This window comes from Haliaeetus leucocephalus, unplaced genomic scaffold (genome assembly GCF_000737465.1).
Source record: "Haliaeetus leucocephalus isolate CR32 unplaced genomic scaffold, Haliaeetus_leucocephalus-4.0 Scaffold484, whole genome shotgun sequence".
Classification (NCBI taxonomy): Eukaryota; Metazoa; Chordata; class Aves; order Accipitriformes; family Accipitridae; genus Haliaeetus; species Haliaeetus leucocephalus.
The window spans coordinates 6,844,517-6,872,380 of record NW_010972920.1 but is presented as its reverse complement, the minus strand read 5'-3'; the positions used below and the strand labels follow the sequence as shown (position 1 = coordinate 6,872,380).

At 40.3% G+C, this 27,864-nt stretch overlaps 1 protein-coding gene across 2 annotated transcripts; it reads left to right on the top strand.

The window, feature by feature from the left end:
• The first annotated feature begins 6,952 nt into the window (after positions 1-6,952).
• Positions 6,953-27,199, top strand: QRFPR (pyroglutamylated RFamide peptide receptor). Of its 2 annotated transcripts, none has more exons than XM_010575562.1 (6): positions 6,953-7,354; positions 20,568-20,726; positions 21,290-21,351; positions 22,158-22,393; positions 24,516-24,613; positions 26,603-27,199. In XM_010575562.1, the coding sequence occupies exons 1-6, from the start codon at positions 7,015-7,017 to the stop codon at positions 27,004-27,006; spliced, it is 1,299 nt and encodes a 432-aa protein (XP_010573864.1). In that variant the 5' UTR covers positions 6,953-7,014; the 3' UTR covers positions 27,007-27,199. The 2 variants fall into 2 exon arrangements, with proteins under 2 accessions (XP_010573864.1, XP_010573866.1); XM_010575564.1 differs by having other exon boundaries at positions 24,569-24,613; positions 26,603-27,195.
• Positions 27,200-27,864: the final 665 nt, after the last annotated feature.

Here is a 27,864-nt window from a genome sequence, read left to right as displayed (position 1 = left end):
CCACTGGATGGGGGGGAGTGAGTGAGTGGCTGCGTGGTGCTTAGTTGCTGGCTGGGGTTAAACCACGACAGTGGAGAATTCATTCCTGTGCCAGCTGAATGGAAGGCTAACAGCTAAAAGTTGTGCAAGGTAATAGGTCTTTTCTAAGTAGATGAGGCTTTGTATGACAGTCAAAAAAGTCTTAAAAAATAGTTCAAAAATGATGACTTAAAGTGAAAGAACAAACAAGAGGTATTTAGGATTTCTGATATATTTAGGGCTGACCAGACAGCTAGCTGAAACATTTTAGAGGAAAGAAAATATTTACTATTGGAATCCTTTCACCATAATTGTAAATGAGGTTTACATGAGGTTTAGAACTGATTTTTGGATACAAGTCATATGGAAATCATTGAAAGAAATGAAAAGGACACGAGGGCTACAAGGACCGAGGATATTTGCATCATGGTGCTGTCCCCATTGTTTCCTGACGTTCATTACAACTGATCTAAGGACAACAGAAACAGCTTTGTGGCTGGCCATGGTGAAAACTGTTGAGGAATTTGTGACTATTTCTAATGAATGGGACCGGGGCAGGGTTTAGGCTTGATATTGAATCAGAAGATGAGGAAATTTAATTTCACACTGGGGGAAACTGCAGCAGTTGATGACTAGTGACAAAAAGCTGCTTTTCTCTGTATGTGAATAAAAGAGAATACCAGTTGGAATTGTCACAGGGAAGAGAAAAGATTTAGAGAAATGAGGATGGATGAACTGCTGCTCAGCACACGCACGTGGAAGGAACTTAAAAACCTAATCAATATATGGCTTAGCATTTTGGCATGTATATGAACGATACTTGCACATTTGTACATAATCACTACTTAATTTTTTAGATTAAAACCACTCTTCAAATAAAAAACAGTAAGTTAAATAATATATCTATTTTTTTAAGTTGTGGAGCTGTTGATTGTCTTCTTTTTTTGCTTCATTTGCATGACAAGAGAGAATAGGGGAGGAAAGGAAGGAGAGTAGAAGAAAACAAATACCTTTAAATTCTTTCCTTTGAGCATTCTGCTTGCTACAGCTTATTTTTGATTCCACAAGTTCCTCACTAAACATTTCTGGATGACAAATGGCAGGAGAACTCAAAGTGTCTAAAAGAGTAAGTCCTAGTCCAGCACAGATTTTGTCAGAAAAGCCTTCATTTTTGGTAGGAAGAAAACCCAGGAAGGAGCCTGAGGGAAGACTGTCAGAAAGCGGGGTAAAAAGTAAATGGAGGTGTCACATGCATCAAGACCTATTAGAAATGTCTTCTTTTGAGGGAAGGGATCAATTTCCAAGGTGATTTTAAAAGGCTCTCGCTCAATGAATCGATTTCTGTGCCAGCTGTACAATATGAGGGGCTGGGATACAGGGCAGAGGATAGAAACTGCAAATCAAATAATGTCAAAACAACCTTAGCAACAAAGTCTTGGTTTGGGTGAATAAGGACCCGCACTGGGATTGGTTGCTACTTTTTCCATAAGACATAAAGTTAGTCTCCATGTTAATTCTTTAAGATGCATAGGTGTTACAGTTGCATGGTTCCATGGTGAATTGTTGGTGTATCTGCAGTCCTTGGCAGGGTACGCAGGGGAGTTATGCCAGGTGTGCAGCAGCTGCCTGACCAAGCACCCTGCATTCTGGACACACAGGTTGCGTAGCATGCCGCTGTGACAGGCAGTGCTGGATCTGTGGTTCCTTTTCAAAGACAGGACTAGTGAGATTGGGTTTCCCGAGCTTAAACAAAGACACTCATGCATGTAGCAGTTCTCAGTTAATCGCTGTATCAAATATGACTAGTAAGCTCTATGGGGCTGTAAGGTTTGTCTCGCACACACACCTGTGTATGCACTGTACATTAACATCACTGACAGATGGGGCTGGGTTATAAAACTAAGTGGGGATCACTAAATCTAGAGGTGTGCATGAACCCAACCATGGAGACAAAAGAATCCACAAGAATAAAGATTTTCAGCCAGCACTGTTTATCAACAGAGTCACACAGTAGGAGACAAAACATTTTGGAGTTAGCCCACACACTAGGTTAACGTAATTTATTTTCTGTTCAGCCATTCCAACATACTTTACAACTGTGTGCAACTCTATTTTAGACATTAGTGCTTTTCTTAATAAATATTGTTTTGTGGAAGCTGCCTGTCATCACAAGGAATGGAAAGTAAAGCATGAAGGAGGAAGATGAGACAATAGCCAGAGATAGGCATACACTGATAAGACCAGCCTTGAGCTGTATCCTCAGTTACTAAGATTCTAGTCCAATTAGTGTCGAGTTTTCCCTTATCTAAGAGAATTTATGGTTTGTTTGTCTAAATGTATAAAAGCATGTAAGCCTAAAGATGAGGATTTAGCATCAGTGCTCTCCCCAACATATGTTCTCAATAAACAGCAAATGCTCTAACTAAATTTATGTTTCAAAGGCTGCTTTGACAATTTTAATAGCTACTTTATTTTTGACTTAACCTAAAATTACCGAATGATGCTGGTAAGCTGTTCTGTTCCTTTGAAGAATGATCCTAAAATCTGTGGTACTAATATGGCTTAGAGGTGAGTGGATCCCCAACATATCTACCAAAGGATCCAAGGCTAATAAGGTTTACTAGTCATTAGTTGCAGTGGCTGTTTAAAAGTTGGTAACATGGATCTGAAAGGAATTCTCTCTTCTAAAGGCTTTTAAAATGTTAATGGAGTGAAAGAGGAGGAGGAAAGGGATTATTTCTGTTAGTAGTTTTGTCATCTATTTCTTTTGTCTGAACTAGACAATGTGAATAGAGATTTGGAAGGAAAAGTTTGTTTTAAAATTCCTGGTTTAGGATTACACAATAAGTATGTGCTTTCTCAATGTTCAAAACGTGTGCCATTCACAGTTTTTACAAACTTCCTGCTCAGTTTACAAAATTTATGCAAAACGACGTATGCACATTGTTGTTGGCTTTTTTTCACAGCAGCCATACATGGATCTTATTGCTTGCTATTAAAAGGGAAACAGACTGGAATTATAGCTTCTTTTAGCTTTGTAAGAGAAAAGGTTACCACCTGTGCACAAACTGACTGGCAGTATTTTTCAGTCTGCAGAAAATTCACTGTCCTTTTTGAATGAGAATAAAGTGTCATACTGATGAATCATCTAGGCAAAAAAAAAAAAGCATACAGTGGCATGAAGAAATGAGTGTTTTTGACAGAGTGCAATCTGGTACAAGTCATATTTCACCACTTTTTATGCTTATCAGTCTGTAGGTTTGTGACAAAAGAATATATAATTTCTTTGAAGTCAAAGTGAAATTACTGGCAAACCCAAGACTTGATCAGTGTTCAAGTTGCAAGGTTGTTTCACTGGGATTCTAGATATAGAAGTAAAAGATTTCTAGCCATTTAATTAGTAGGAAGCTTAAGTTAAGAAAATGCAGTTAAGAAAAATGCACTGTTTCTCTATAGTCAATTATTTGTTAGAATATTTTGTTTTTTTCACACCCTGCTTTATTTTTGTAAACATATCAGTTTCGCAAATAATAATCAGAGGAACAGAAAAGTGCCTTGTAATTTATTATCTATAAAGGTGTGTACAGGTGAATAATAGTCTTTATTTTATAGCACACTACAGCTTCTCAAATTTAGAACAGAGATTAATTTTTTAAGTATTACAAAGATTACGTAAAGGCATGACCTATGTCCCATTGACGTAAATATCAAAACTCTATAGACTTCAATGGAAACAGAAGTAGATTTGGAGGTAGATGATAAAAGATATGGAAACATCATTAAAAACTGAAAAAAAGTCATGCAGGAGGATACAAGGTATGTATATATCTATATTTTGGCAAGTGAGGCAGGAGTGAAGTTGCTCTACAAATTAAGTAAGTCAGTTAAGGGAAAAGAAATCTGTTTGTTTCAAAAGGCTGCTTTATACCTCTTCTGTTAAGAAGCAAGGCAGGACTGCCTTCTTACACATGCATACGCTCTCTTTCCAGTTCTAGAGAAAACACGTTTACACGATGGGTCATTTTACTGAAGAGCTGAATGACAGTAGGGAGAGTCAGAGCAGCCCTGTATTGCTTTGCTTTGTGGACTGCAGGAAGCAGCAGGAGCCGGCAACGGCCACACGGTGCAGGATAAGGCAGAACACTAGCTGCCTGCCCTGAAAAGTAAGAATCACTTTTCCCTACCTACCAATCATTTGTAGCCCAGGGAAGCAGAGAAGTAATTTCAGTAGGTTTTAGATGAGGTCACCTTTTGTAACTCAAACCTTTTTACTCCAAATATAATTTTATTCAAGGAGCTGGGTAATGCGATTACTAGTGATTTCCTGTATCACTTGTATGATGTCCACGCTGTTATTGCTTCAGCCAAGAGGATCGATGATGCTCATAGAGAATGAAAGTTTCGGTAAATCCTACATTTATCTTCTCCATGTGGGTAAATATTCAAGACAAATGTTATCTGTAAAATTATCTGCATCGTGCCCTTCTTTGCATGCAAAAACCAGCTAAATCTGCAGCAGATGTAATGGCACACTTCCATAGCCTACAGCTTCAAGATTTGTTTATATTATGTAGATTAACCATTCAGACATTTTTAATCTTTAATGCTGTTTGATTACTTGTAATGAGCAATCATAGTAATAAAATAAGGATAGATGCAAAACAAATGTCCATATTAACCATAAACCCTGATTACTTGCAGTATTTAGGTGAGAGCTTATTCCCATTTTTTAAGTTCTTGATAACCTTGGATGCTTTTGCAATGAACAACACAACACTGCAGTCCATGGTGACAAAGACTGGCCTTCTCCACATTTGGCCCTTCTTTATTTAGAATAGAAATGACATCTGCTGAAATGCATTTGGTTTGTTTGTTAACAGAAGAGCTGCTAAATGAGGTTTCTGTTACTAACACAACGGGCGGGGAGAGGAGGCAAAAGGAAAAAGAGGTATAGGAAAGGGTGTCTGAACAGAGTACATGAAGGTGGCTTTAGGCTACACTTGGTGTAGTTAGTGTATGGTCCAAGGGAAGGTGCTGGGAAAATTGAACCCAAAAGAAGTCTGTCTGCACTGTGGAGCATAAACCTAGCAGGATCATTATAGGACTAAAAGAGCGAGCTTTTCTAGCCAACAAGGCAGGCCTAAGAGAAGGTGAAAGGGGCTGTCTGAATGTTGGGAACTAAGTTGGTCTGATGAGCGTTTGCCTTCCAGAACAAAGGTTGGAAAGCCTGTCAGACAGCCTGATTACATTGGTCTCAAGAGGAAAACACAGGGCCATATTGCACGAAGGAAGGGTGACAAAAGGGTGCTGTCACTATAGAATAAGGAGAATCTTAATTCTTTGCCATATAACTATATATTAAAAGAGGTTTGTCAGCATTTGGAGGGGTGACTTTCGCAGATTGGAATACATACATAACAGCACAGGCACTGGAACTTCCTTCTATTGATTTTCACTTAACGCAAGTATTTTCTTTCAAAGATGACACAAAATATCTTTGCTCTTGTTGAGAACCTTCATTTTGCTGAGAACGACTTGGTGGTGAACTCCTCCCTCTCCAGTTTTCCTTGGCAAGCCAGCAATGTAATAATAAACAGACAGCTTTTGCTAGACTTTTCTTCATTCTGTTTTATACTTCCCCGGTACAGGTAAAGACATACCCAGGGCACGGAGCACCTTTTCTGTACAATTTTGCAGCATTCTCCTAAGTGATGATGTTTCCTTATGAAACATCTATTACTGTGGAGAGGGGGAGTTGTTGTCAGAACAGTTTTCCATATTGTTATTGCCTTCTCTGGATCCTTTTCAATAATATATTATGTGACTGATTAAAAACAAGTTGTTGCTATTAAATGTATTATCATACAGTACAAAGGGGGTATACCTGTGCTAGTGAGAAAGCTGTACTGTGCAATTTAAAACAGGTTGGATGACAAATCAATGCGTATTTTCAACTTGACCTCTCCATTAGACCTTAACTCCCATTATTATCCACATTTAAATTGCAGTGGCATTTTCTCGACGACTAGCTGTTGCAGCCAGTTAGCTAAGCACACCTCAGTAGCCTACGTAACCTTACCTAAGTAGCCTAGCCAGCTAGGCTGAGCGGGATGGGATTCTGTCAAGCCTCCTCCAGCAAGAGCGGCTGTACTGCTGGCAAACGTCTGCCAGGGAAAGGAATCTTCAGGAGCCTCCTGGGATCTCAGCGAGCTCAATGGCCAAAACTTTGGAAAAGCGCTTTTCTGTTTGAGCTTTGGCTCATTATCATGCGAGGGCCTGCAGCGGCATTGGCACAGAGGGGGCTACAAGGGCAGATAAAATGCCCCCGCTGCCTCGTTTGGGCTGGGCACGGACCAGCGGCAGCGTGACACGCAGCGGGTGGCACGAGTCTCCCCTCACGCAGAAGTGCACTGACCTGCTACACCATCTCTTTTATTTCCCTCTCGGCCTGATCCGAACGTGAGGAGAGGTTGAGCTCGGTAGTTTCAGCTCCCACCTTGGGCATTTCGAGCCTCCGCTGGGCAGACGCCCGCCGCGAACGACGGGCTCCAGAGGCGTTGGCGGGGCAGGGCTGTGAGGGGCGCCGCGCGCCGCCTCAGGCGCGGAGCAGCACGCGCCCTTGGGAGACCCCCCTCGCGGGGCAGAAAGCCGTTTAACGGCCGTCACGCTCCACAGTGGCGGGGTCGGGGCGGGCCCGCGCTGCGCGCTGATTGGCTGCCGTCCCCCCCCGCCCCGAGGGGCCCCGCTGGCCACAGCAGCCGGCGGCGGTTGCGGGCGGCGGCAGCTTGACCAGTTCTGTGAGGCGACGGTGCAGTCGCCCCGTGCCCAGCTTACGGCTCTGCAAGCCCCCGCCTCCGCTTCTCCGCGCCGGGTCCGGTCCGGCTGCTTCGGCCCGGCAGAGCGGTGGAGGGGCGGCGGTCCGGCGATGGTGGGGCGCGGGCGGCGGCGCTGAGGGGGCTGAGTAGGGAGGGAGGGAGTGAGGAGGAGGAGGGCGCCATGCGGTCCCTGAACATCACCCCGGAGCAGTTCGCGCAGCTCCTGCGGGACAACAACGTGACGCGGGAGCAGTTCATCGCCCTCTACGGGCTACAGCCGCTGGTCTACATCCCAGAGCTGCCGGGGCGCACCAAGGTGGCCTTCGTCCTCATCTGCGTGCTCATCTTCGCCCTGGCGCTCTTCGGCAACTGCCTGGTGCTCTACGTGGTGACCCGCAGCAAAGCCATGAGGACCGTCACCAACATCTTCATCTGCTCCCTGGCCCTCAGCGACCTCCTCATCGCCTTCTTCTGCGTCCCCTTCACCATGCTGCAGAACATCTCCTCCAACTGGCTCGGCGGTGGGTACCGGGGCCGGGGCGGGCGGTCCCGGGCCGTTACGGGCTCGACGGCTGCTGGAGGGAGGGGCGGGGGGCGGACGATGAGGCGCAGCGGTGGGGCAGTGCTTGTGGCCAGCCCCGCCGCTCAGACCCTCCCGCCGTCTGTGAGGGACCCCGAGGGGTGTGGGGTGTCCCCCGAGGCGAGCCCCGGGCAGCCGCGGCCGTTGCGGCCGGTCTTGGGCTGAGGAGGAGGAGGGGCGCGGCCGCCCGGTTGTGAGGGAACTGCCGTCCTCCCCGAGGGCAGCGTTATTGCCGCGCACCCCCGCCGAGCTCTTCGCGCTGGCACAGGGCTTCAACTTCTCGGTAGAAACTTGCAACGTCTGCTGTCCCCGGAGCCGCTGGTCGCGTCCAGGCATTCGCAGTCTTTTATCGCAGGACTGGGGCGCTGTCCCCAGGTGTGTAGTTCAGTAACCTCAGCCTGCCGTCAGCTGCTTTTCCGCAGAGTTCAGTAATGGCTACACCACTCCCTCAGGTTGTGTTAAACCCAGTGCGCTTTCATGCTTGCATATGTTAAAAGTCGCAGTATGTGTGTGAGAAACTATATGTTGTCTGGTGCTGATGAGGTAGTCTTGCCGTACTTTCTCTTTTTTTTTGCCTCATAAATAATGGAATTTGTCTGGCAAGTGAAATATCAGTCTTTATTCAGCTTAAGTTCCTCTGACAGCAGTCGACTTGGAGTCAGACCTCCTTAACCTTTTGTGAGGAAAAAGAATGTGTCCTTGGAGAAATAGGAAAGTGAAAGAACATGCAGAATTTATGTTGAAATTATGCATTATTTTCAAGATATGCTGATATGAAGGACCTTTGGGCAAGGCCTCCCTGATGCTTACAAATAATAATTATTTTTTTCTTTTTTTGTGCACCCCAGTCACCCCAGTGGTAAAGTAACAAAAAGACAAAGGTGAAGTAACACTGCAAATGGTATTTATCTTCCTTTTCTTGGTCTTAAAAGAGTGTTTGACCATTGTAAGCGGAAAAATAAAAGGGATGGTTTTGCAGCAAGTAGCAGACAACACCTTATACAACTACAAATTGAAATATTTGTCAGAATATTTTAATATGAACAGAACAGATGTTCATGAAGTGACACAGTTATGTTTCGATTTCCAAGGCTTCCTGTGCTTCCATTGTTGGGAGGCAGTGAAGGTTACCTTCAAAGCATGGAGATTTAATTGCAGTACATCCCACGGGCTAGAATGCAGGATGGGAATTGACAGGTCAGAGGAAGCTTGAAAAGCACATGGATACCTAACCCAGTGAGAAATGGGCTTTATTTTTGTCTGAAAAACAGGAACTTTCTGGGAGAAGTGATGAATACAAAACTCTAGGGGCTACTGACAGTAAGGGCAACTGTTTTATTTTCTTACAAGCTGTCTTTGGGGGGGGGGGGGGTAACCACTGTTTTAAGACAGCACAGATGTTGAACCCCCAAACTAACAAGGACGTGTAAATAAAAATAATGGAATAAATTGATAGCTATACTGCTGTGCCTTCCTTGTGGCTGCTGTATTCCAGTTCTCCTTCCTCTAAGACAAATACAGCAGAAAGTTACTGCTGGCATCAAGAGATCTCACATAAAGGGGGGAGGACTGAATTGAGTAGCTTTCCCTATAGATAAGAGGTGTGATTGTTCTCACTCCTAAGGAAGACCCTGGTCTGTCAGCTTAACCACGCATCTGACCAGAAGCAACTAAAACTTAGGTGGGATGAAGCCTCCACCAGAGGTGAATTACAGCATATATAGCACAGGCATGTGCAACATTATGGGGAAAGTATGTATGTTTATACTTACTTTCTGTTACCGAGGTCACTTGACAAAAATCTAGAAGTAGCGAGTGCAAAAGGTATAGCATAGTTGCAACAAATATCTTCAGATATTCAGTAGCTGGATACTTTAAAGTATACTGCTCTGTGGGTTTTACTGTACTTTTTGTCTACCCTCTTTGCTGTGCTAGAGCATCTTCAGTACAAGTAGATCCATAGGTCCTGTTGACTTTGATAGCTGCCTTTATGGTCCTGGTAAGATAATTAGCTTTAACTAACACAGTAGTGGGAGGGTGTTACTCTTCACTGTTGGGAGCGGGGGCTGCAAAGTAAAATTCAGGAAAACAAATGAGATATAAACTGGCGGTATCCTAAGGGTATCTGATTCCTGAGGCTTACACTGTGAAGCATGAATAGTGATTGCAGTTATACTGCAAATCAGAGCCTGCCGGTTTGGGAGGAGTCTTTTCCTTGCTAGCTTTACTGGTTTAATTTTTCTTTTGCCTTTCATTTTGTAGTCTGAAAAAGCTTGTTCTCATCTACCTTAATGCAATGTCTCCAAGTAGTGCAAGCTCTAACTCTGTTAAGAAAAAGGTGATTTGACTATCTAATATATCCCTGCTGGAAAAAAGTAGTGCATCCTGTGACACTTCATGCTAGAAATATCCTAGGGTTTCTGAGCATTTAGTCACTTTATATCTTGATTTATTTGTACTTGCATCACTAAAACAAGCATCTGTACTAGGTGATGTGAACTGAGATCTGTATGTTTTGTACTTGTCTTTGATTTGGAACTGTTTTTTTATTTCCATGCTTGTATATGTGTGTTTGTTTCTTTCTCTTTTTTTCCCCTTCAGAAACCCACAGCAGAATGTGAAGGTGAGGGGAAAACTGCACTCTAGGCTGTAGAGGCAGAACGTACAAACATAAGAACAGCTGCAGTTTCAGGGTAGCTGTTATTTTTTAAGACATTATGGGATGCTATCAGAGAGGACTAACTACCATTTTGGCCCTTCTAAAGTGAAGGGTGAAACACTTTCACCCCAAAGGGTTCCAGGTGTGCATAGTTTACAGTAGGACTCCAAGGAGAATGTTGATAGCTGGTGATGTAAAGTAATTCAAATTGTGGATGGTAAAGTGGCTCCTCTAATTGATAGCGTTTGTCAGAATTCTTTAGAAACGGAAGATTTCTCAGCTTCACTGCATTACACTTACCAGAACTTCTGACAGAGATGGGAAGAACTAAAGCACTGGCATGACTTTTTCCACAGTATATTCATTAATATGTCTTAACTTCACCTACAATTTAGCAACTGCAGTTTCAAGAAACTGAATGTGTGCCTCACTCTGCCTGGTGGTTATGCAACTTTAATGCAGACCTGCTAGCTGTACATAGACAGCAACTGGGAGCAGCACCATATTGACCAAATGGGTGAATTGGTCTCACTTTCGATTCTCTGATCTCTTAAGAATGTATAGCTGTGTGAGACTCTGATAGTGACAGTATACAATTTAATTTCTGAATTTATACTTTGCAACTAAAATGGCTGTAATTTCTAGGGGAACTTTTAATAAAAATCCTGCAAGCTAATCTCTCTGTAATGTGGAAGGCACTCTGGAAGAAAATGAACATTGTAGCTGTGGCATAAATGATCACTGGGATCATATTTATTGGTAGGAGGAAGATAAAATGGGAACTTGAGTAAGGGGTAAATTGATGCATACAGCAAAGGTAGTCTTGGTGCAAACTGAAGCAGTTGAGGATTTGCTTTCATATGATCATTGGTAGGAGGCAGCAGCAGTGGTCTCATTGTCATACTGATGGTGGCACTGTTAAAGATAAATTTGGGCTTTTGTCTCTGGGCCAAATATTACAAGAGTTGCTTTATTTTCTGACACTGCTTAGTCAGTAACACGTTACCTTTACAGAACTGCCTGGAGCAAGAATTACTTGTAAAGTTGTGTAATATAATAGCCCTGGCAAAAGATACGGTAGACCTAGCACTATGCTACAACTTTCTCCTGAATTTCTCATCAGTTAGAATATGTATTCTCAAGACAGGTATCAGAGGGTGGCTTTTCCTGTGACTTAGAGAGTAGTGAGTCATCCGAGGCACAGTTGAACACACAGCAGCATTTGCAGCATTTGAGATGCCCTTGCATATCTTGTTTGGCTTCCAGCTGCCACTCGAGAGAGAGGTGGGTCTTCTGTACATTGCTGTCATATCTGGTGCTCCTTGACATGGCAGTTTCTTCTTTTCTAAAGGCTTGGTTGAAAACCAAGTGGCATCTTCTACCCAGTTGAGTATTTAGGGTGCTTTCTGTTCTTTACCAAACATCTTGTGTCAAGCAGTGTGTTACCTTACTTGTACCTTTCCTGTATGAGAATGCATAAACATTCCTTTCTGAGGAACTAAAACTAGATCTTAGTAATGGAAATTACTGGGCCTTTTGTGTCTGGTATTCTTGGACACCTCTAAGTTCTTCAGAGAGACAGAAACTTCTTCACTCTGACTCTCTTCTGGAATGTTCTTTGATACTGAAGAGTTTCCAAATACTCCTAAACTGCTGACATGCTGTTAGGGTTAATACTAGACAGTAAAGCTGGATGTGAGAGATCCAGTTATTTGAATCTCCTGTTTTTAAGCTTTTTTTCTAACTTTCCAATTTAAGTTGTCTAGACTTGCTGTAAATCAGGTCAGGGACACAACAGCACTCTTCATTTGCCTCCTGCAGTGTGAGAGGTTGTGTCTTGGGATTGATCCGCTGCTGTTAAGAGCAGGGTGATGTTGTAGTTTTATCTGTATTGGTGAAATCTTGCATTATCCTTCTTTCTCCATGCCCTGCTATTGTGTATTTTGGGTTATTTGCTTATGAGTAGAGGCAGGAGTAAAATTCTGTATGAAGTTGGTTTGAGAATGGGTTATGTAGTGAATGCCTCAGTAAAGGAAATAATAGGCATAGTGTTTCAGTGAGGTGGTTATTATGTCCTTTTTCTTGGTAGAAATACCTGGCATTCTCTGCCTTGCATTGAGTGAATCAGGAATGTGCTTGCTATGTCCTGTTTTGCTCCCTACTAGTGAGTCTCTCTCTTGAGAAGAGATCTGGACCTTTAACCTATAGCCTGGCCAAAACCCCTCACCTGTACTACTTGTTGTTTGTACCACAATTGCAGACAGTAATTTACTGCAGTAGTTTTGTGTTCTAGTAGCAGTGTTTTGGTGCTGCACAGCTATCTTACATTTGCGTGAAGACTGTGGTGCCTGTTTTGGTGGCTTTGTAAACCCACTGGCAGAGAAGCTCCATGTAAGCCTTGGAAGGAAGGAGGGTGGATGGTGTGGAATATCTTGGTCAGCTAGCCCAAGGTGTGTGGTCCACACTTTCAAATTGCAGGATAGAGGGAATGATGTGGACTCCATCAGTAAATAAACTATAGGCTATTTGAGGTGCATGGTCTAATTGCATGGGCTCATAATGTACCATTTTATCTCAGCTGCTGTAGTTGGCCATAAATGGACTTAAACTGCCATCAGGTGCTACACTCATGCCTTTTTCTGGGCAGACGTATGTATAATGTTCTTTACCCTCTATAGGTAACATGTGAGAGACTTATGTATCATGAATGGTAAACTACTAAGGATGCAAAATGTGTGTATACCCAAGAATCGATATAAAACAGTGCATCGCCCAGGTATGAAAGACTCTTAGGGATATCATCTGTATGGTGATGACTGACTTGTTTTCTGCCCTGAAGTTAGAAAATATAAGAAAACTTACCTTGCTTTCATCAAGTGAGCTGGAGAGAACTTACTTACAAGCTGTGATAGAGATTTTAGTGCAAGGACTTGGTCAACAACATTTTAACAGAGGAAGGAGCAATTTAACTTTTATCAGAGAATAGTTTCAGGATTTTGCCTTTGTTACTCTAATAATAGAAAAACTGATCTTTTAAATATGTGATGAAATGGCTAAGTCATAGTTACAAGTGCAACATCTGATAATGAAGGCATGAAGAATTGTTTAAAGGAATACTATTTATCTTTGCAGCCTTCTGAATGTGTTATCATTGGGGAAAACTAATCATTGCTTGAATAATCTGTGCAGTTTTTAGCAGTGCATAAGGAGTACTTTTGGGAACCTCTTAGCTTCTTGAAAAAGAGAAGCAATTAGTTATTTTCATTCCCAATATTCCTCTGCAAATGATTTTCTTTCCCAATTGGAAATTGTCAGTAATAAATGCTGCAGTGCTGTCTTCACTGACAATCTATTGGAAGTGTTTGCTGAAAGCCTTACCTTGTAGAAAGTTAAACATTTTGATACATATTTAAGGTATTGGGTGAAGTATTAATATTGTTATTTAAAATATTCAAAAAAAGTCACGCATTTCTGTACTGGGGGGATGTAAGTGGAAATTGAGCAGGCAAAAAAGGAGATTTTTTTTCTTGGAAAGACTTGGTGAAAAAGTATTATTTTTAAACAGCCTTTAAAAAGAGTTTGAAAAATATTAATCAGATTCTTTCTGATTCAGATCTATGAGGCATATTAGATGCATAATTCATAGCTTGCCAAAGATCTGAAGCAAAATTCTGCTCTGAGAGATTCAGCGTAGCCACAGCCAAAAAAACCGAAAAGTGAACCAGAATCTGAGAAATAGTTTTCCCAGTGCCTAATTTTAGCACAAGAAGGCTTCAGTGCTGCGATCATCTCAGAGTGCTTAAGTGTGTTTATCTGTGCATTTGGAGGCATTATATAGGTGTTACGTATTTTGTGCAGTATAGTATAAAAATGTCCCAGGTGTCTCAAAGACCTGGAATAAGTCTAGCTGTGTGTTTTGCATTGGGAAGCAGAAGGTAGCACCCTTTTCCCCCAAGCTCCATCTGTCTAGGGTTTGGCTCATTTAATGTTCATTAATGACTTCAGGTAGCTGGTGTCCACACAAATTTTGGAGTCAGGTTCAAGAATTTAAACTTCAGTTAAAGTCAGGATCTAGCCAGCCTTTTCATATGAATCAAACTAAATGTTATTTTCAAGAGTAAATCAGTGATTGCATTAATCCTGGATTTTTATCATTATGTCCTGATTCTGATTTAGTGGCAAGGGGAATGCCTTTTGTTCTAGCAGTGGCTGGTTAACTCAAGGATGGGATGCACATAAACAGACAATAGAAAGAGGAATTTCTGTTTTGAACTCACTCTTGCTTTTTAATCCTGTGTATTATATTTACCAGGTGTTCTATCATTGTGAAGTCTGAGAGAAGAAATCTAATTTGGGTCAATTAACAGTAATACATAGGGAAGCAGAGTAGTCCATGTAGACTGACTTGTCTTTTGAGAGTGGGTGACTAGGACCAGGAGCACAAGGATGTGTGAGATGGACTGTAGCTGCCAAATCCTGAGCTGTATATTCTGCTTGCTTTTTTCCCCTGCTTTCCCCCCTGCTTTTCTTGCATTTATCTTCATTGAAAGAAGCAGCAAATAATAATTTTGTTTTGTTTTCTATGATTTAAAGGCTGTGGGGATTTAAGATAAAGAATTAGTAATGACAGAACAAGATGGTCAGCTTGGAAAAAAAGTGAATGATCGAGCTTCTCTTGAATTCTTTCACTTGACACTGAAGGTGGCTTTAGTAATTAATTACTTAAATCAGCAGCTAAGAAACATTGGTTTATATAAATTTTAATGTTTGGAATTTGCACTTCATAGCTATTTTTCTAGAAAGGGGTTGCATTTTGATGGTGAATGATTAAAATGTGATGTGTCTGTTTAATTAAAAATAGTTCTTTTAACAAGGTAGGAGACTGCTTTTTGATAAGTAAGAGGATATTTTAAATGTATGTGTGTATTAAATGTTTTCCCTTATGGAAACTTAATCACTGTTTTCTAATGTAATTTATTATATGGTTGTCATTAACTAACTGTTGTGAGGTTGTTGGATGGAAGTTGCAGTGTAACTGAAGTGTAGGAGGACAGCATTGCTTTCAGCACTTACCTGTAGGCAGTGAATGTACTGTTATAATCGATGTACAAGTCAGATTTATTTGAGGCAAGTAAATCGCGTCCTTTCTTACCTCATTTTTCTTCATAGGTTTGAAGAAGAGTGCATACTTCCCTGCTTCTTAATTCTGTTTCTCAACTTTGAAAGACAAATATCTTTAACTGGTTTCTTCCATATCAAAGGCTACTTGCCTCTTCTAATCTGATTATTACAATTTGGGGTGTTGTTTTCTTGACAGCAGCTGTAGGTTTATGTTGATGATTGGTCTGTCTCAAGAGAACGTTTAGCATTGTTTCTAAAAATTTGTCTTAAACCTTCTTTTCTTTCTTGGTTATTTCTTTTTCAGCATCATTATTCCAGAGCCAGGAAACACTTTATGTTCCCTTCCTTCCGCCATTAAAACGAAGTTACTTCTTTCTTTGGCGAATGCTTCCTTTATCCAAGTGCTGATTTGTTTAATAACTCCAAAAACACTATAAAGAGTGAGATTTAAATAATCTTGACTGAAACTCACTGAAGTGGGCTTTTGTTCTTTACTTTTGTATGTAACTCTTTCACTAGTTGTTCTCTTTAGATAGGATCTGAAATTATGTTTTGAAGAATATGTTGTTTAAAAAGAAATAAATTATAAAATAAAGCCATTCAAGTGCCTTTATCATGAAGATAAAATGAAAATCCAGTCTTATTTTCAGATTGGTTGGGAGATACAAAACTTCACTGTATTCTTAATCCAATGTTGATTTATTATAGGTGAGTGTATCATGACAAGGACATAGTACTTGATACAAATAACTAAAATATCTAGCAGTCATGTTAATGAATGGAAAGAAGACTTGAATAATACTGGCTGTTAAACCATATTATCTCCAAACCATCTTCTAAACAGCTACATTTTTATCAGTTTGATAAGAAATAAGGTGTAAACTAGTACCTCCCTTTAAATCTTCTGTTACTCTGTGATAAGTCTGAACACAAACATGAAAACTAGCTTGACATGTTTTTAATATATCACAGTGTTTCACACAGTTGTTTTTTGCCTGTCTCAGTCTTATTTTAATTTCACGGTCTAAACTATGATGTAGTAGCATAATTTGGGTTTTTCCCCTGAAATCTAATATGTCTTCCTTACAGTAAAAATTGGCTTTTTTTCTCAATTTTTCCAGAAGGGACTTTAAACTAAAAGGCATTTGAGAATGGGGTTGCATCAGTTTCTTCTTGCTCCAGGTGAAGCTTGTTTTACACAAATGGGTTAAATACTAAGTGAAATGTGCATGCATTATTGGATCAGGGACTAGACCTCAGTACCTGTTTCCCTAATAGTGACTATGCAAGTTTGCAGGTATTTTGGTTTTTTTTCTGGCTGTGAAAATCCCTAAGTATTCTTGTAAGATGGTCCATTTCAGGGGGAGGTCCTGAAGGTGGGACCCTAGTGGTAAGGCTTCCTCCTTGAGGTTGTAGAGCCAGGATTTATGGCCCCCTTTTCCACACTTCCCTTGTTCAGTGATTACAGCATTCAGTCAATTTAAGGGAAAGAAGTAGTGCATCAGCTGTGTTTTAGGAAGGCTCAGATCCAGTAAAACCTACCTCAGCTGTTAAATCGAGTCTCACAGGCAAGGCTGTGTTTAGGGCCCAGAATACTGTGTCCAGTTTTGGACACACAGTACAAGAAAGATATTGATAAACTGGTATGAGTTCAGCAGAGGACTGCCCTGACATCAGGGGTGGGAGCAGCTGCCCTGTATGGGTGGAAAAGCTGAGGGACTGGAGCTTGTTCAGTCTGGAGAAGCAACAGTTTTGGGGCAACCTAGCAGCATTTTGCAGTGCATACAAGTAAGTTATCAAGAAGATGGACCCAGGCTTTTCAGAGCAGCGCATGGCAGAAGGATGAGAGGCAAAAGGCTTCAACTGAAACAGGAAGGTCAGACAGGATATAAGGAAAATCTTTTTCCATGTGAGGACAGTTAAGCAGAGAAAGAGGTTGACCCAGGGAAGGCTCTGCTGTCTTCAGCCTTGGAGATTTTCAGTACCTGAATCCTCTGGGCTGCATCTGGCTTGGTCTGGCTTGATTGCTGATCCTGCTGTGAGCCATGATGTCAGATGAGAGACCACCTGAGTTTGTTTCCAACCAGCATTATTCCATGGTTCTCTAATTCTCTTCTATGCTTGTCAAGACTGACTGAGACAACTCTGCGAGGCCGTGCTGGGAACCTGTAGCCAGAGGTGTCTGAAGGAATAGGGCAACAGAATCAACACTTTGGACATTAGGCATGTAAATCCCGAAGAATAAAATGGTGATTGGACTTCCATAAAGGACTTCTGAAGTCCTTTCAGTAATCTAATTCCAACTCAACGACAACAAGCTTTCTGTTGGGAAAGAATGTGATTTAGGGCTTGTGGACTTGGAGAAAGTGTTTTGAAAAGATCTACTGAAGAGTTAATTTCCATATAGATATTCTGTTTCAGAATATTCCTGGAATAACCAGTGTGATCACTCTGAGCTTTTTAGTATTCTCAAATAATAGTTCCAGGTTGTCTTCTTCCTTTCTCTATACCACCCCAGCCCAACTGCCACCATTCTGAAATAGTTACCTTATTTAACAATAAATGATTCTCATTTTCCATGTGTACAAATTATTTAATTATAAATAAAATAATGAAAGTTTTGAAAACCTAAGAAAAGGCTTTATGTGGAAAATATTCCCTATTCTGTCAAGTACAATGACCCCTGGTATCTCAGGATTGAATCCCATTCAAACACATTAAGGATGGTGGAGCTGGATCTCTAATCTGTTGGCGTCAGATTTCCATTGAAGTTGATGACTTCTTTTGGCCATGACATTCTAAACACTGTCTGTCTTTTTTTCTGCCCAAACATACCTGTTTCAAACACTCAAGCAAGTGAGAGTTGATTTCCTTGCTAAACAGTCATTTAACGTTGGTGAAGTGTTGCATTTGAAACCCTAGAGTGTCTCATGATTTCAGAAGACAGGAAGAATTTGTATAGTGAGTGACAATCCAGGGCAAGCAAAAGAGCCCTAATGCAATATGGTAATGTTAATACAAGTTGATAGTCAGAGACCCTGGACTTGGTGGCATGAGGAGCTTCAGGGAGGTTGAAATACTGTTCTATTTTTACTGTTGATAAATAGAGGCTTTTTGAGTAGCTTTTAGTTACTGTCCTTTTGAAAATTTCATGTTATTTCTTGGGTAGAAAAATGCATGCGGCTTTTTTTCTTTGGTCACCAAGTCCACCAAGGATCCAAAATGTGTACTATGTGCCTCAGAGCAGGTATTTCTGTTTCCAGCAACCGTATCTATTGAAAAACATCCTTTTGGTTTTTGTTTTCCATCAAACTTTGCTTTTCTGTTCATGTTATTTGTATCAGGAGTCACTTCTAACTTAACCAGTGAAGAAAGAACTTGAAACCAATAGTGGAAACTCTCCTTTTGATTCAAAGAAGTAGGATTTGGGTTTGGCTGAAGATTGTTTTAGCTCTGCTTTACTCATGGCAGTAAGCTGATTTTCGGAAGTGGACAGAGATTGTGCGCCATAGCCTCTTTGGTTGTATTCACCATTTGTCATGTGCAAAGAAGGTATGATCTGAGCTTGCTTTTTTTATATCACTACAGAAGTTTCAACACACTGGTTGAAGGACTATAAATTTGACTGAGTGAGTCTTGTGCTTGTATGTGTAGCACATACGGTACTGAGTGTAGTGAGAAAGTGGTGAGATGCTGAATTAATAAGATATTGGCCGTGTTTTGTAAGGGTTTTACTTTGTGCTTACTGAAGCCAAGGAAGAAGTGGGGGGAATTTTATTGTATAAATTGCAGTTGATACAAGATGTCAAGATGTCTTGTCTTGCTTTTCTGACACCCTGGAAAAATACATACTAGGTGAGAAACAGACTTTCAGCCCAGTGCATCTTCTTCCATGCAGTTCCTACTGACCATGCTAAGATTTCATTCAAGTAGCTTGAAATTGGGCTGCATGGTATATTTTTATTCTGTTTTAAGCCAGATCTGTGTGCACATTCACGGTGTTGCTGGTGTTGAAGATGTACTTGGAAGGTACTTGACTTCCATCCTTTGCCCCTTGCCCTCTCCTTCCCTTTTTGAAGCCACAGAAGTAGTGATTTTTTTGGCAGCTAGAATTGATAAGACCAGTAGCAAACGAGTTCCTTCTTGTAAGCTACAGTGGCTTTTGGCCTGGCCTAGCAGACAGAAGCTTCCCTTTTCATTGTTCCCTTCGTGGAGGGCAAGATTAACTTTCCTGTTTGTTTTCTTTCTGTTTTCGATGCTTTTGTTGCTTAAGGTGTCTGTAGCATCTTAAAGCTTGACTTAAAACTGGATCAAATATTCCTTTGGCTATTTTGAGTTTATGGATTATATCTGGGTAAGGTATAATTCATAATCAAGTAAGGGAAATAACCCCAGCTGTTGCTGAAATGAGTAGCTGATACTGAACTAAGAATGTGAGGTAACTATGAGAATGCAGACATACAAAATTATGTCAGGGTCAGAAAATGAGTAAATAAGAAGTAGGTTGGGAAAGGTGTTAACATAAGATTTTTGAGAGAATAATTTACACCAGTTTCTAAGATGCTTGGGATTTGAGGATGAGTAATGGAAAATGACTAATGTGTTAAGAACTGAATATGTACTTTTGGGAAGCTATAGCAGTAATGAAATCTGAACATCTGTGGTAGTTGTGCATAAATAATGGGAACTTATACAACTGTGAAAATGAAGGCAGAAAATTGCATTTAATTTGGACAGTGTCATTAACATAATGTGTTAATCAGGAAAGAGGGAGACTTGAAGAATGGAAAGGTGATGAGGTTGATTTTCTCCTCTTATGCCTCTTAGAGGACTCATATATATGTATCTATATATCTCTCTATATCTATATCTATCTATCTCACTTGGCAGAATGATGCATTAAGTGACAAAGTATACAAATAGAGTGGCATTTAAATGAGCCAAAGGAATGTATTTGCAACAGCAGAAAAGGTGAACACTAACAGGTAACACTAAGACTTTCCTAAAACCAGAGAGTAATCTGCCAAGATAAGAAGATAATAAATATCCCTCTAACTTGGCATATTTGAAAACAGGTGGTGGAAGACTTGGTCAAAAGTGAAATAGGAATAAGTGTCAGACTGATACAGAGCAAGTGAATATATCCTTAGAAATCTTGGTTTTGCAGATGTAGTGTGTATGACAGAAGAATGACTGTTGAAAGCTGCATTTGATGAATAGCTTGAATAGGTGACTTAACAGTTTAGCTGTTGAAATAAATCTAAGAATATTAGCCTGTTCTTTTTGCACAATAGCCCTTTAGTAATAAAGTCTATTATTGGTAGCTCTTTCATGAACTACGGCAGTTGAATACCTTACTTTCTGACTATTGCAGGTGCCTTCGCTTGCAAGATGGTACCGTTTGTTCAATCCACTGCTATTGTAACTGAGATTCTTACAATGACCTGCATTGCTGTGGAAAGACATCAAGGAATTGTGCATCCACTAAAAATGAAGTGGCAGTACACCAATAAAAGAGCTTTCACGATGCTTGGTAAGATTTTAGGCATCTCGAGTAATTGTGTGTATCGAGAAATAATCTTCAGTGTAGATGGCGTGTCAGAACAGAAGGCACTGATATGACCAATGATTCAGAGGTAGAATTAATAAGTCTGGTAATATTTATAGAATAGCTCAGAAGTCAAAGATTTACTTAACCAAGACCCTGATAAACCTTTGGCAGGCCTTTTTTTTTTTTTTTTTTTTTTTAAAGAAAGGTTCAAAATATACAAGCGCTAGTAAAGCAATGTCTCACCTGTAAATGGTCCTTCCATTGTAACACAAAGAAAACATAGATAATGCTGGTCATGCAAATTGAGTTGCCTTTACACTTGAATACCAATAAATGAGGGTAGTTTGAGAGAAAGAAAACTGATTACAAAAGAGCATGCTGTTATTGATGTGAATGTTGACTGATATATGTCTCATATAGAAAACTTCGTTCTTTATTTAAATTGTCTACTTTGCCTGACTTTTTAAAGATGAAGCTGTTAAACTGTTCATATCAAAACTTAACTCTGCTTGTACAAATTGTTAAAAAAATGTATTTGTTTACAGGCATAGTCTGGTTGCTGGCACTTATTGTTGGGTCACCTGTGTGGCACGTGCAACGGCTTGAGGTATGTTAGGTTAAATGGGAATTTACATTTTAAACTCAGTCCTTGCTGGATCTTTTTGTACCTTTAGCAATGAATTGAATAAACTTGTAAGAAATGAGAGCGGGATAAGAGAAGTGGACCTTTTGTTGTGTGTGCCAGCATAAGAAAAACTAAGGATTAGGATTTGCATGCACTGGAAGGACTACCAACAGGGACTAGTCATGTCTACCCTCCCCTGTTATGTCAAAGAGCAGCAATTACATCTCACTTCCACAGTGGTTTCCTTTTGGTTTATAGGTACACTGGCACACAGCAGTGTAGGGCTTAGATGACTGTTTCAGGGTGACATAAATTTGGAAGAACTGTGCCTAGTTTAAAATGTAATTAGCTGCCTATTATAGTTTAAGGAGTTACTGTACACTTTTGGAGGAAATAAAAAAAAAAAAAAAAAAGCTTGTCAGAATCTGCCGCTTGTGAGTCTGAATGTTAACAGTCTTTTGTTTGTTTGTTTGTTTTGTTTAAGTGACTAATATGCAAGGTTTCTATATGCCCATCTTTACTTAGCCAAGGTTTCCTTTGAAAAAGCTTGTTAAAAAAAAAAAATTCTGAGGAGGAGTGCAGATCAGAGCATCTCCTGATGTCTCTTTGTCAGCTTGGATCAACTCAACACTTGATGTGGAAAAGTGCTTGGAAGAATTTTGTCACTTTGAAAAGTTTCTCTGTTGAATTTTGGTTATTGTATTAAGAGCAAGGAATATTTGAATGTGCTTGGTTTTTACGCATGGGGTAAACGCTGTAGTGACTCATCTCCTTTACACTCGTTACAGGTTAAATATGACTTTTTATATGAAAAAGTGTATGTTTGTTGCTTGGAAGAATGGGCCAGTCCGATTTATCAGAAGATATATACGACCTTTATTCTTGTTATACTCTTCCTTCTTCCACTGATGTTGATGCTTTTTTTGTACACTAAAATTGGCTATGAACTGTGGATTAAGAAACGAGTGGGAGATGCTTCAGTTCTTCAAACCATTCATGGGAGTGAAATGTCTAAAATACCAAGGTTTGTAAAGTAAAATACAGTTGGAACTTTGACTGCTAGAAAGCTTTTTTTTCCCCCCCGACAGTTCTTGAAAACCAATGCAAAAAAAAGTAAACTTGTCTTTCCTTATCCATTGGGAAGTCTACAAGCATAGACCAGATTTTTAAAGCTAGCTAGTTATTTAACACTTAGATACCCAATTTAAGGCAACTTAAACAGATTTTTTTTTTCTTCAAATTATAGTATAGCCATACCTTTGAAGTCAAGCCCTTTCAATAAATCTCATATTATAAGTTGTGAAATGCTTGTTTTTAAAAGATGTAGGCCATGAGTTAGAAGATGACTTGGGGAAAATGCTGCTACATTGTTTCCGTATGTTCTATGGAAAGTTCTTTATATAATTCTGAGACTGTGAACACTGCTTTATGATCCTGTGTCGTGGTTTAACCCCAGCCAGCAACTAAGCACCATGCAGCCGCTCACTCACTCCCCTCCCATCCAGTGGGATGGGGGAGAAAATCAGGAAAAGAAGTAAAACTCCTGGGTTGAGATAAGAACGATTTAATAGAACAGAAAAGAAGACACTAATAATGATAATGATAACACTAATAAAATGACGACAGTAGTAATAAAAGGATTGGAATGTACAAATGATGCGCAGGGCAATTGCTCACCACCCGCTGACCGACACCCAGCCAGTCCCCGAGCGGCGATTCCCCGCCCCCCCACTTCCCAGTTCCTAAACTAGATGGGACGTCCCATGGTATGGAATACACTGTTGGCCAGTTTGGGTCAGGTGCCCTGGCTGGGCATGAGAAGCTGAAAAATCCTTGACTGTAGTCTAAACACTACTGAGCAACAACTGAAAACGTCAGTGTTATCAACATTCTTCACATACTGAACTCAAAACATAGCACTGTACCAGCTACTAGGAAGACAGTTAACTACATCCCAGCTGAAACCAGGACATCCTGTTAGAAGTTAAATGGGCAAATGGGAAAAAATCAGAATTCATTTAAATACTTCGGTACAGTTTAACTTGATGTAGCTTCCCAAGAATTTTGAGTGTTCTCAGATGTGTTTGTGTGAGCCTATCCAGATGGTAATGCTCTATCTGAAAACCTATGAAAATAATTATCAACTTTGCTATTTAGCACTAAATACGGGCTACTCCTAATATTGCCTCATGATTTTTCCTTTCATTTGGCAAATTGATCTGTTGCCTGATGTGCTACAAACCTCTTAACAGTTCTGCTCATTGAGGAGAGCATCACCTTAAGTATCAACTGTAAGGACAATACTGACAAGAAGCTTAAAAGATAAATGATTCCTTAGATATTTGTCTAACAGTATGCCTAAGGAGGCAGACCCCTGTAAGTCAAAACTGAAAGAGGGTGCAATCTCACAGGAGTTAAGGTGACATGTCATCTTTAGGCTACTCTTCAGTTTATTTTCACACTGGGGAGAAGATCCTGTAACTGCTTCCAGTGAATTGCTGCTTCTTTAGCTCAAATGAGAGATCCGTCTTGGGATCTCTAAATGTAGTTATATGAATTATATATATCAATTTGAGGATGACAATAAATTCATGTGTACCTTGAGTTTGTGAGATATTACAGTGGAGGCAGTGAGTGTGTTGCTTGCTCTTATTCTAGCACTTCACTTGCTGGCAAAGGTTGAATGTTGCAGGTGTAGTTTCACCTACTCACTGTTAAATCCTCTGTGTAATCAGCTGCTGCAGGTACAGTCAGTGCAGCCAGATCTAGGAAGGGACTCTTGGTTTTTGAGCTATTAATGGAATTTCATGTGGTTTTTCCCCCCTCCGTCTCTTACTATTGGAATTGCATTTGCTAGAATAGAGTGAAAATGGCTTGCAAGATATGCTAATGTCATTGCTTGCTGCAACTGCAAAGTGCATTGCTTTCCCAAAAGAGAGAAATAAAAGGTGTTAATTGATGTGCTGGATTTATATGATGCTGCATTTCTTGTTCCAAAGGGTATTGTGTACTTCTGAGCATTCTTCCAGGGTTTTATTTGCATCAGCAACCATCAGAACACGTTTACAGATCTAACTTGAAGAGACACATCTAACTACCAGTCAATTCTTAGTGATTCAGTATGGAATGTCTTGATGCAATTTCAGGAAGAAGAAGCGAGCAATTGTAATGATGGTCACAGTGGTGTTTCTCTTTGCAGTCTGTTGGGCCCCTTTCCATGTGATTCACATGATGATAGAATACAGTGAGTATCTGCCATGTGTCATACAATAAAACCTTTCTAAGTTTTTTTTATTTGGTTGGTTTTATTTGGTTTTTTGATAATGGAACTACAGGTTGTGAAAAGCTAGTGCTGCTGTAGCATTCAGCTATAGAATGCCTTCTGCTAGCAAAGCTTAATGTTGTGCCTATAAATCCTGGATTACTGTCTTGTAATAGACATACATAGCTAACAACAGATGAATTACTCTGAAGTCTACAAGGGACAGACAGATCTGCAGTGCTCATACAAAATGAGTACATTTCAAAAAACCTATTATCATAGAATTATTTAGGTTGGAAAGGACCTTTAATGTAGTGTTTGGGAGATACCTTATAGCTGAGAGAAACTTGTGTGTCAGCCACCTCTCTTCTTCCCTGCTGTGTGAATTAAAAACAAACAAACAAAACCCCCAAAACCCCCAACTTTGTGCCTTGCTGTAAGCCCTACTGAACTTTGTTGCAGGGTGGGTAGGAGGGAACCCAAACTCTTTACAGGCTCCTTTAGAATGTAGGCTCTTTAGAAAGGAGATCCTTTGCTTCTGGATTTGTACAGCATATAATCCAGTCCTGAAAAGGATGTTTGCTAGGCCTTACAAGACTCAAGAAAAAGCAAGACGTGACTATTAGGATGGTGAGCATACATCTCTGTGGATTCTTTTTCTTTCCATGTCTGTCATGCTACCCTCATTTGCTGAAAGGTCAAAAGTACCTGGCTGGAAGGTAAAAGTTATTTCCAAGTATAAAAACTCTTGAACAAGTAACTTTTTAATTCAAATTTAATATTAATTTAATGTGTGAAGATTTCTATTTGCATCCACTTAAGTTGTCTTACTGCTTTGAGTTAAACTGTTAGGAAATATTTATCCCTTCACTTGCCCTGGTTTTCACAAGGTAGGCATGTTGGAAATATAAATAGTGGTAATGCCCAGTGAACCAGTAGAACTTTCAATGGTCTTAACTGGATACTGGCTTGGAAATGCCCTCAATGATTGTTATCTTTGCTTTTTGCTATTTGCCCTATTCTCTGGGGTCCTGCACTGTTCATGTCCCATCTCCTACATGGGTACTGGTATAGCACGTGGGACTGTGCGGCAGGCTATGTATAGGAACAGGAGGAATTTTTCAGTAGTTTTTGTACTCTACTTGCCAGAGGCAGCAGCTGTTTCTTTGTCTTCTGTCACAAATGAGGTTGTAGCAGATAAATCAGTAGCCCTGCAGCCAGTCAGCTGACCCAAAGGATGTTTATGCCTGGGCAGAATCAGAAGTGCAGAAGCTGTAACTATTAAAATTGTCTGGGTTGTCCCATGTTAAGGTTGCCCATAATGCTCCATGAACTGTTTGCTCTCTTTTAATTGCTAATTTCAGGAATTATTTCAGGTGCTGCAAGGCCTTTATTTTACTTGCCATATAAACCTTTGTAGTATTTATCCAGAGTCTGATTGCTGAGTATTTGAATTCAAGGAATTCAGTCCTCTGTGATAGCAATGATTAAAAAGTGAGAGATGTGACCAAGACAATGCATTTTTACCTCCATGGGCTGATCTGTGTCAGCACAGAGAAGAAAGCCGTGCGTGGTCAGTGACAAGACAGGGATTGGTGTTAAAGTACTTACACATTTGATATGGACGTGAAACTCAGAGCCAGAAGAACAACTTGAATAAACAAGGCCAGTACTTAGCAGGCTGGAAGCTCTCTGTTGCTTGGCCATTGGGCAGGTTTTTTGGCTCATAAATTGCCTTTTTTGAATGACTCTGTCCTTATTTACATATACACAAGGCAGGGCTATGTGGTAGATCTTGATCTTTCCTTGCTGATCAAACCGAACCCTATTGCTAATACTAAGAACCTCCAGCAAGGTCTTTTGTTGATTTTTAAACAAAAACTTCTAATGCCAGACTGGATATAATTAGGCATAAGTAGTAGGCATTTATGCCATTCCATGCTTACAGCATATTTCCTTTTTCCTTTCCAGGTAATTTTGAAAAGGAGTATGATGATGTGACAGTCAAAATGATCTTTGCAATCGTCCAGATTATAGGATTCTTCAATTCTATTTGCAACCCTATTGTGTATGCTTTCATGAATGAAAACTTCAAGAAAAATTTTCTGTCTGCCATCTGCTTCTGCGTTGTCAAAGAAAATGCATCACCAGCCAGGCAACTTGGGAATTCAGGGATTACTATGAGGCGGCAAAAGGCAAGTGTTTCCCAAAGAGATCCCATTGACTTGGACGAAGCCAGGAGGGACGCATTCAGTGATGGCAACATTGAGGTCAAGTTCTGTGATCAGCCAGCTTCAAAAAGGAATTTGAAAAGGCACCTTGCCTTATTCAGCTCTGAGCTTACTGTGCATTCTGCATTAGGAAATGGACAGTAGCATCACAAAGGTTTTGAGAATGGAAAAAGCATTCTCTTTATATGATAACTTTCAATAAGCTGTTTAAAATACTTTTCTACTTTGCATGCTGAAATGAGGGGAAAAGTATTTTGTGGATTATTATAATGGTGGGATAATGTTGAGAAAATGTAATATATTTTATAAGGATGAGGAGTAAAACTTTGGAAAACAATATTACTGTATGATTTCCAGGAAAAAAAAAAATTCTTCCTAAGCTAATTTGGGGCTTGTTTGCCCTCTGCTTTAGGTAAACCAAACAACTATTGCTTGCTTTGTTTATTTTGTGTTTGGATGCTGGCACGCTGCTCAACCATACAGAGCTGAATGCCAGAAGATGGGAACTATGGAGAGAGTGCACACTTTTTTTGGACAACTTGGAAAAACTGGCATGGGTCTAACATTGTAAGATCTGCTCTTTGCAGCTCTGAGGACAGAGGAGCTTCAGGTCTGAGTTCAGGACAAATGTGGACTGAGATGCAATTATATTTTGGAAAAAAAAAAAAAAGTGAAAGACCCAGAATTTGACTCTGAAAAGATTAAGATTTAAACCTTGCATGCATGGTCAGATTTTGTTAACAGGAAACATATTAGAAATTAACAATGCATGCATAATTAATGTGCTGTTTCTACAGGTTAATTCTTGGGTACAAATTTAAAGGTCAGCGTACTGCCCTGTAAACTGCATTGTTCTGCTGAAGAATGCAGAAGTTGTACTGTACAAGCATGCAGGTGCTGGAGGTGTGATCTATAGAGTAAACACTGAGTTTATCTTAACAGTCATGCTTGCGTATGTGACTTACAGGTTGAAAGTGTGATGTTGCCATTTTCTGGAAGGAT

Coding starts and splice junctions, on each gene's coding strand:
- QRFPR (XM_010575562.1), top strand. CDS start 7,015: ATGCGGTCCCTGAACATCACCCCGGAGCAGTTCGCGCAGCTCCTGCGG. Junction 20,727..21,289: donor AAGAGCTTTCACGATGCTTG/GTAAGATTTTAG, acceptor ATTTGTTTACAG/GCATAGTCTGGTTGCTGGCA. Junction 24,614..26,602: donor TCACATGATGATAGAATACA/GTGAGTATCTGC, acceptor TTTCCTTTCCAG/GTAATTTTGAAAAGGAGTAT.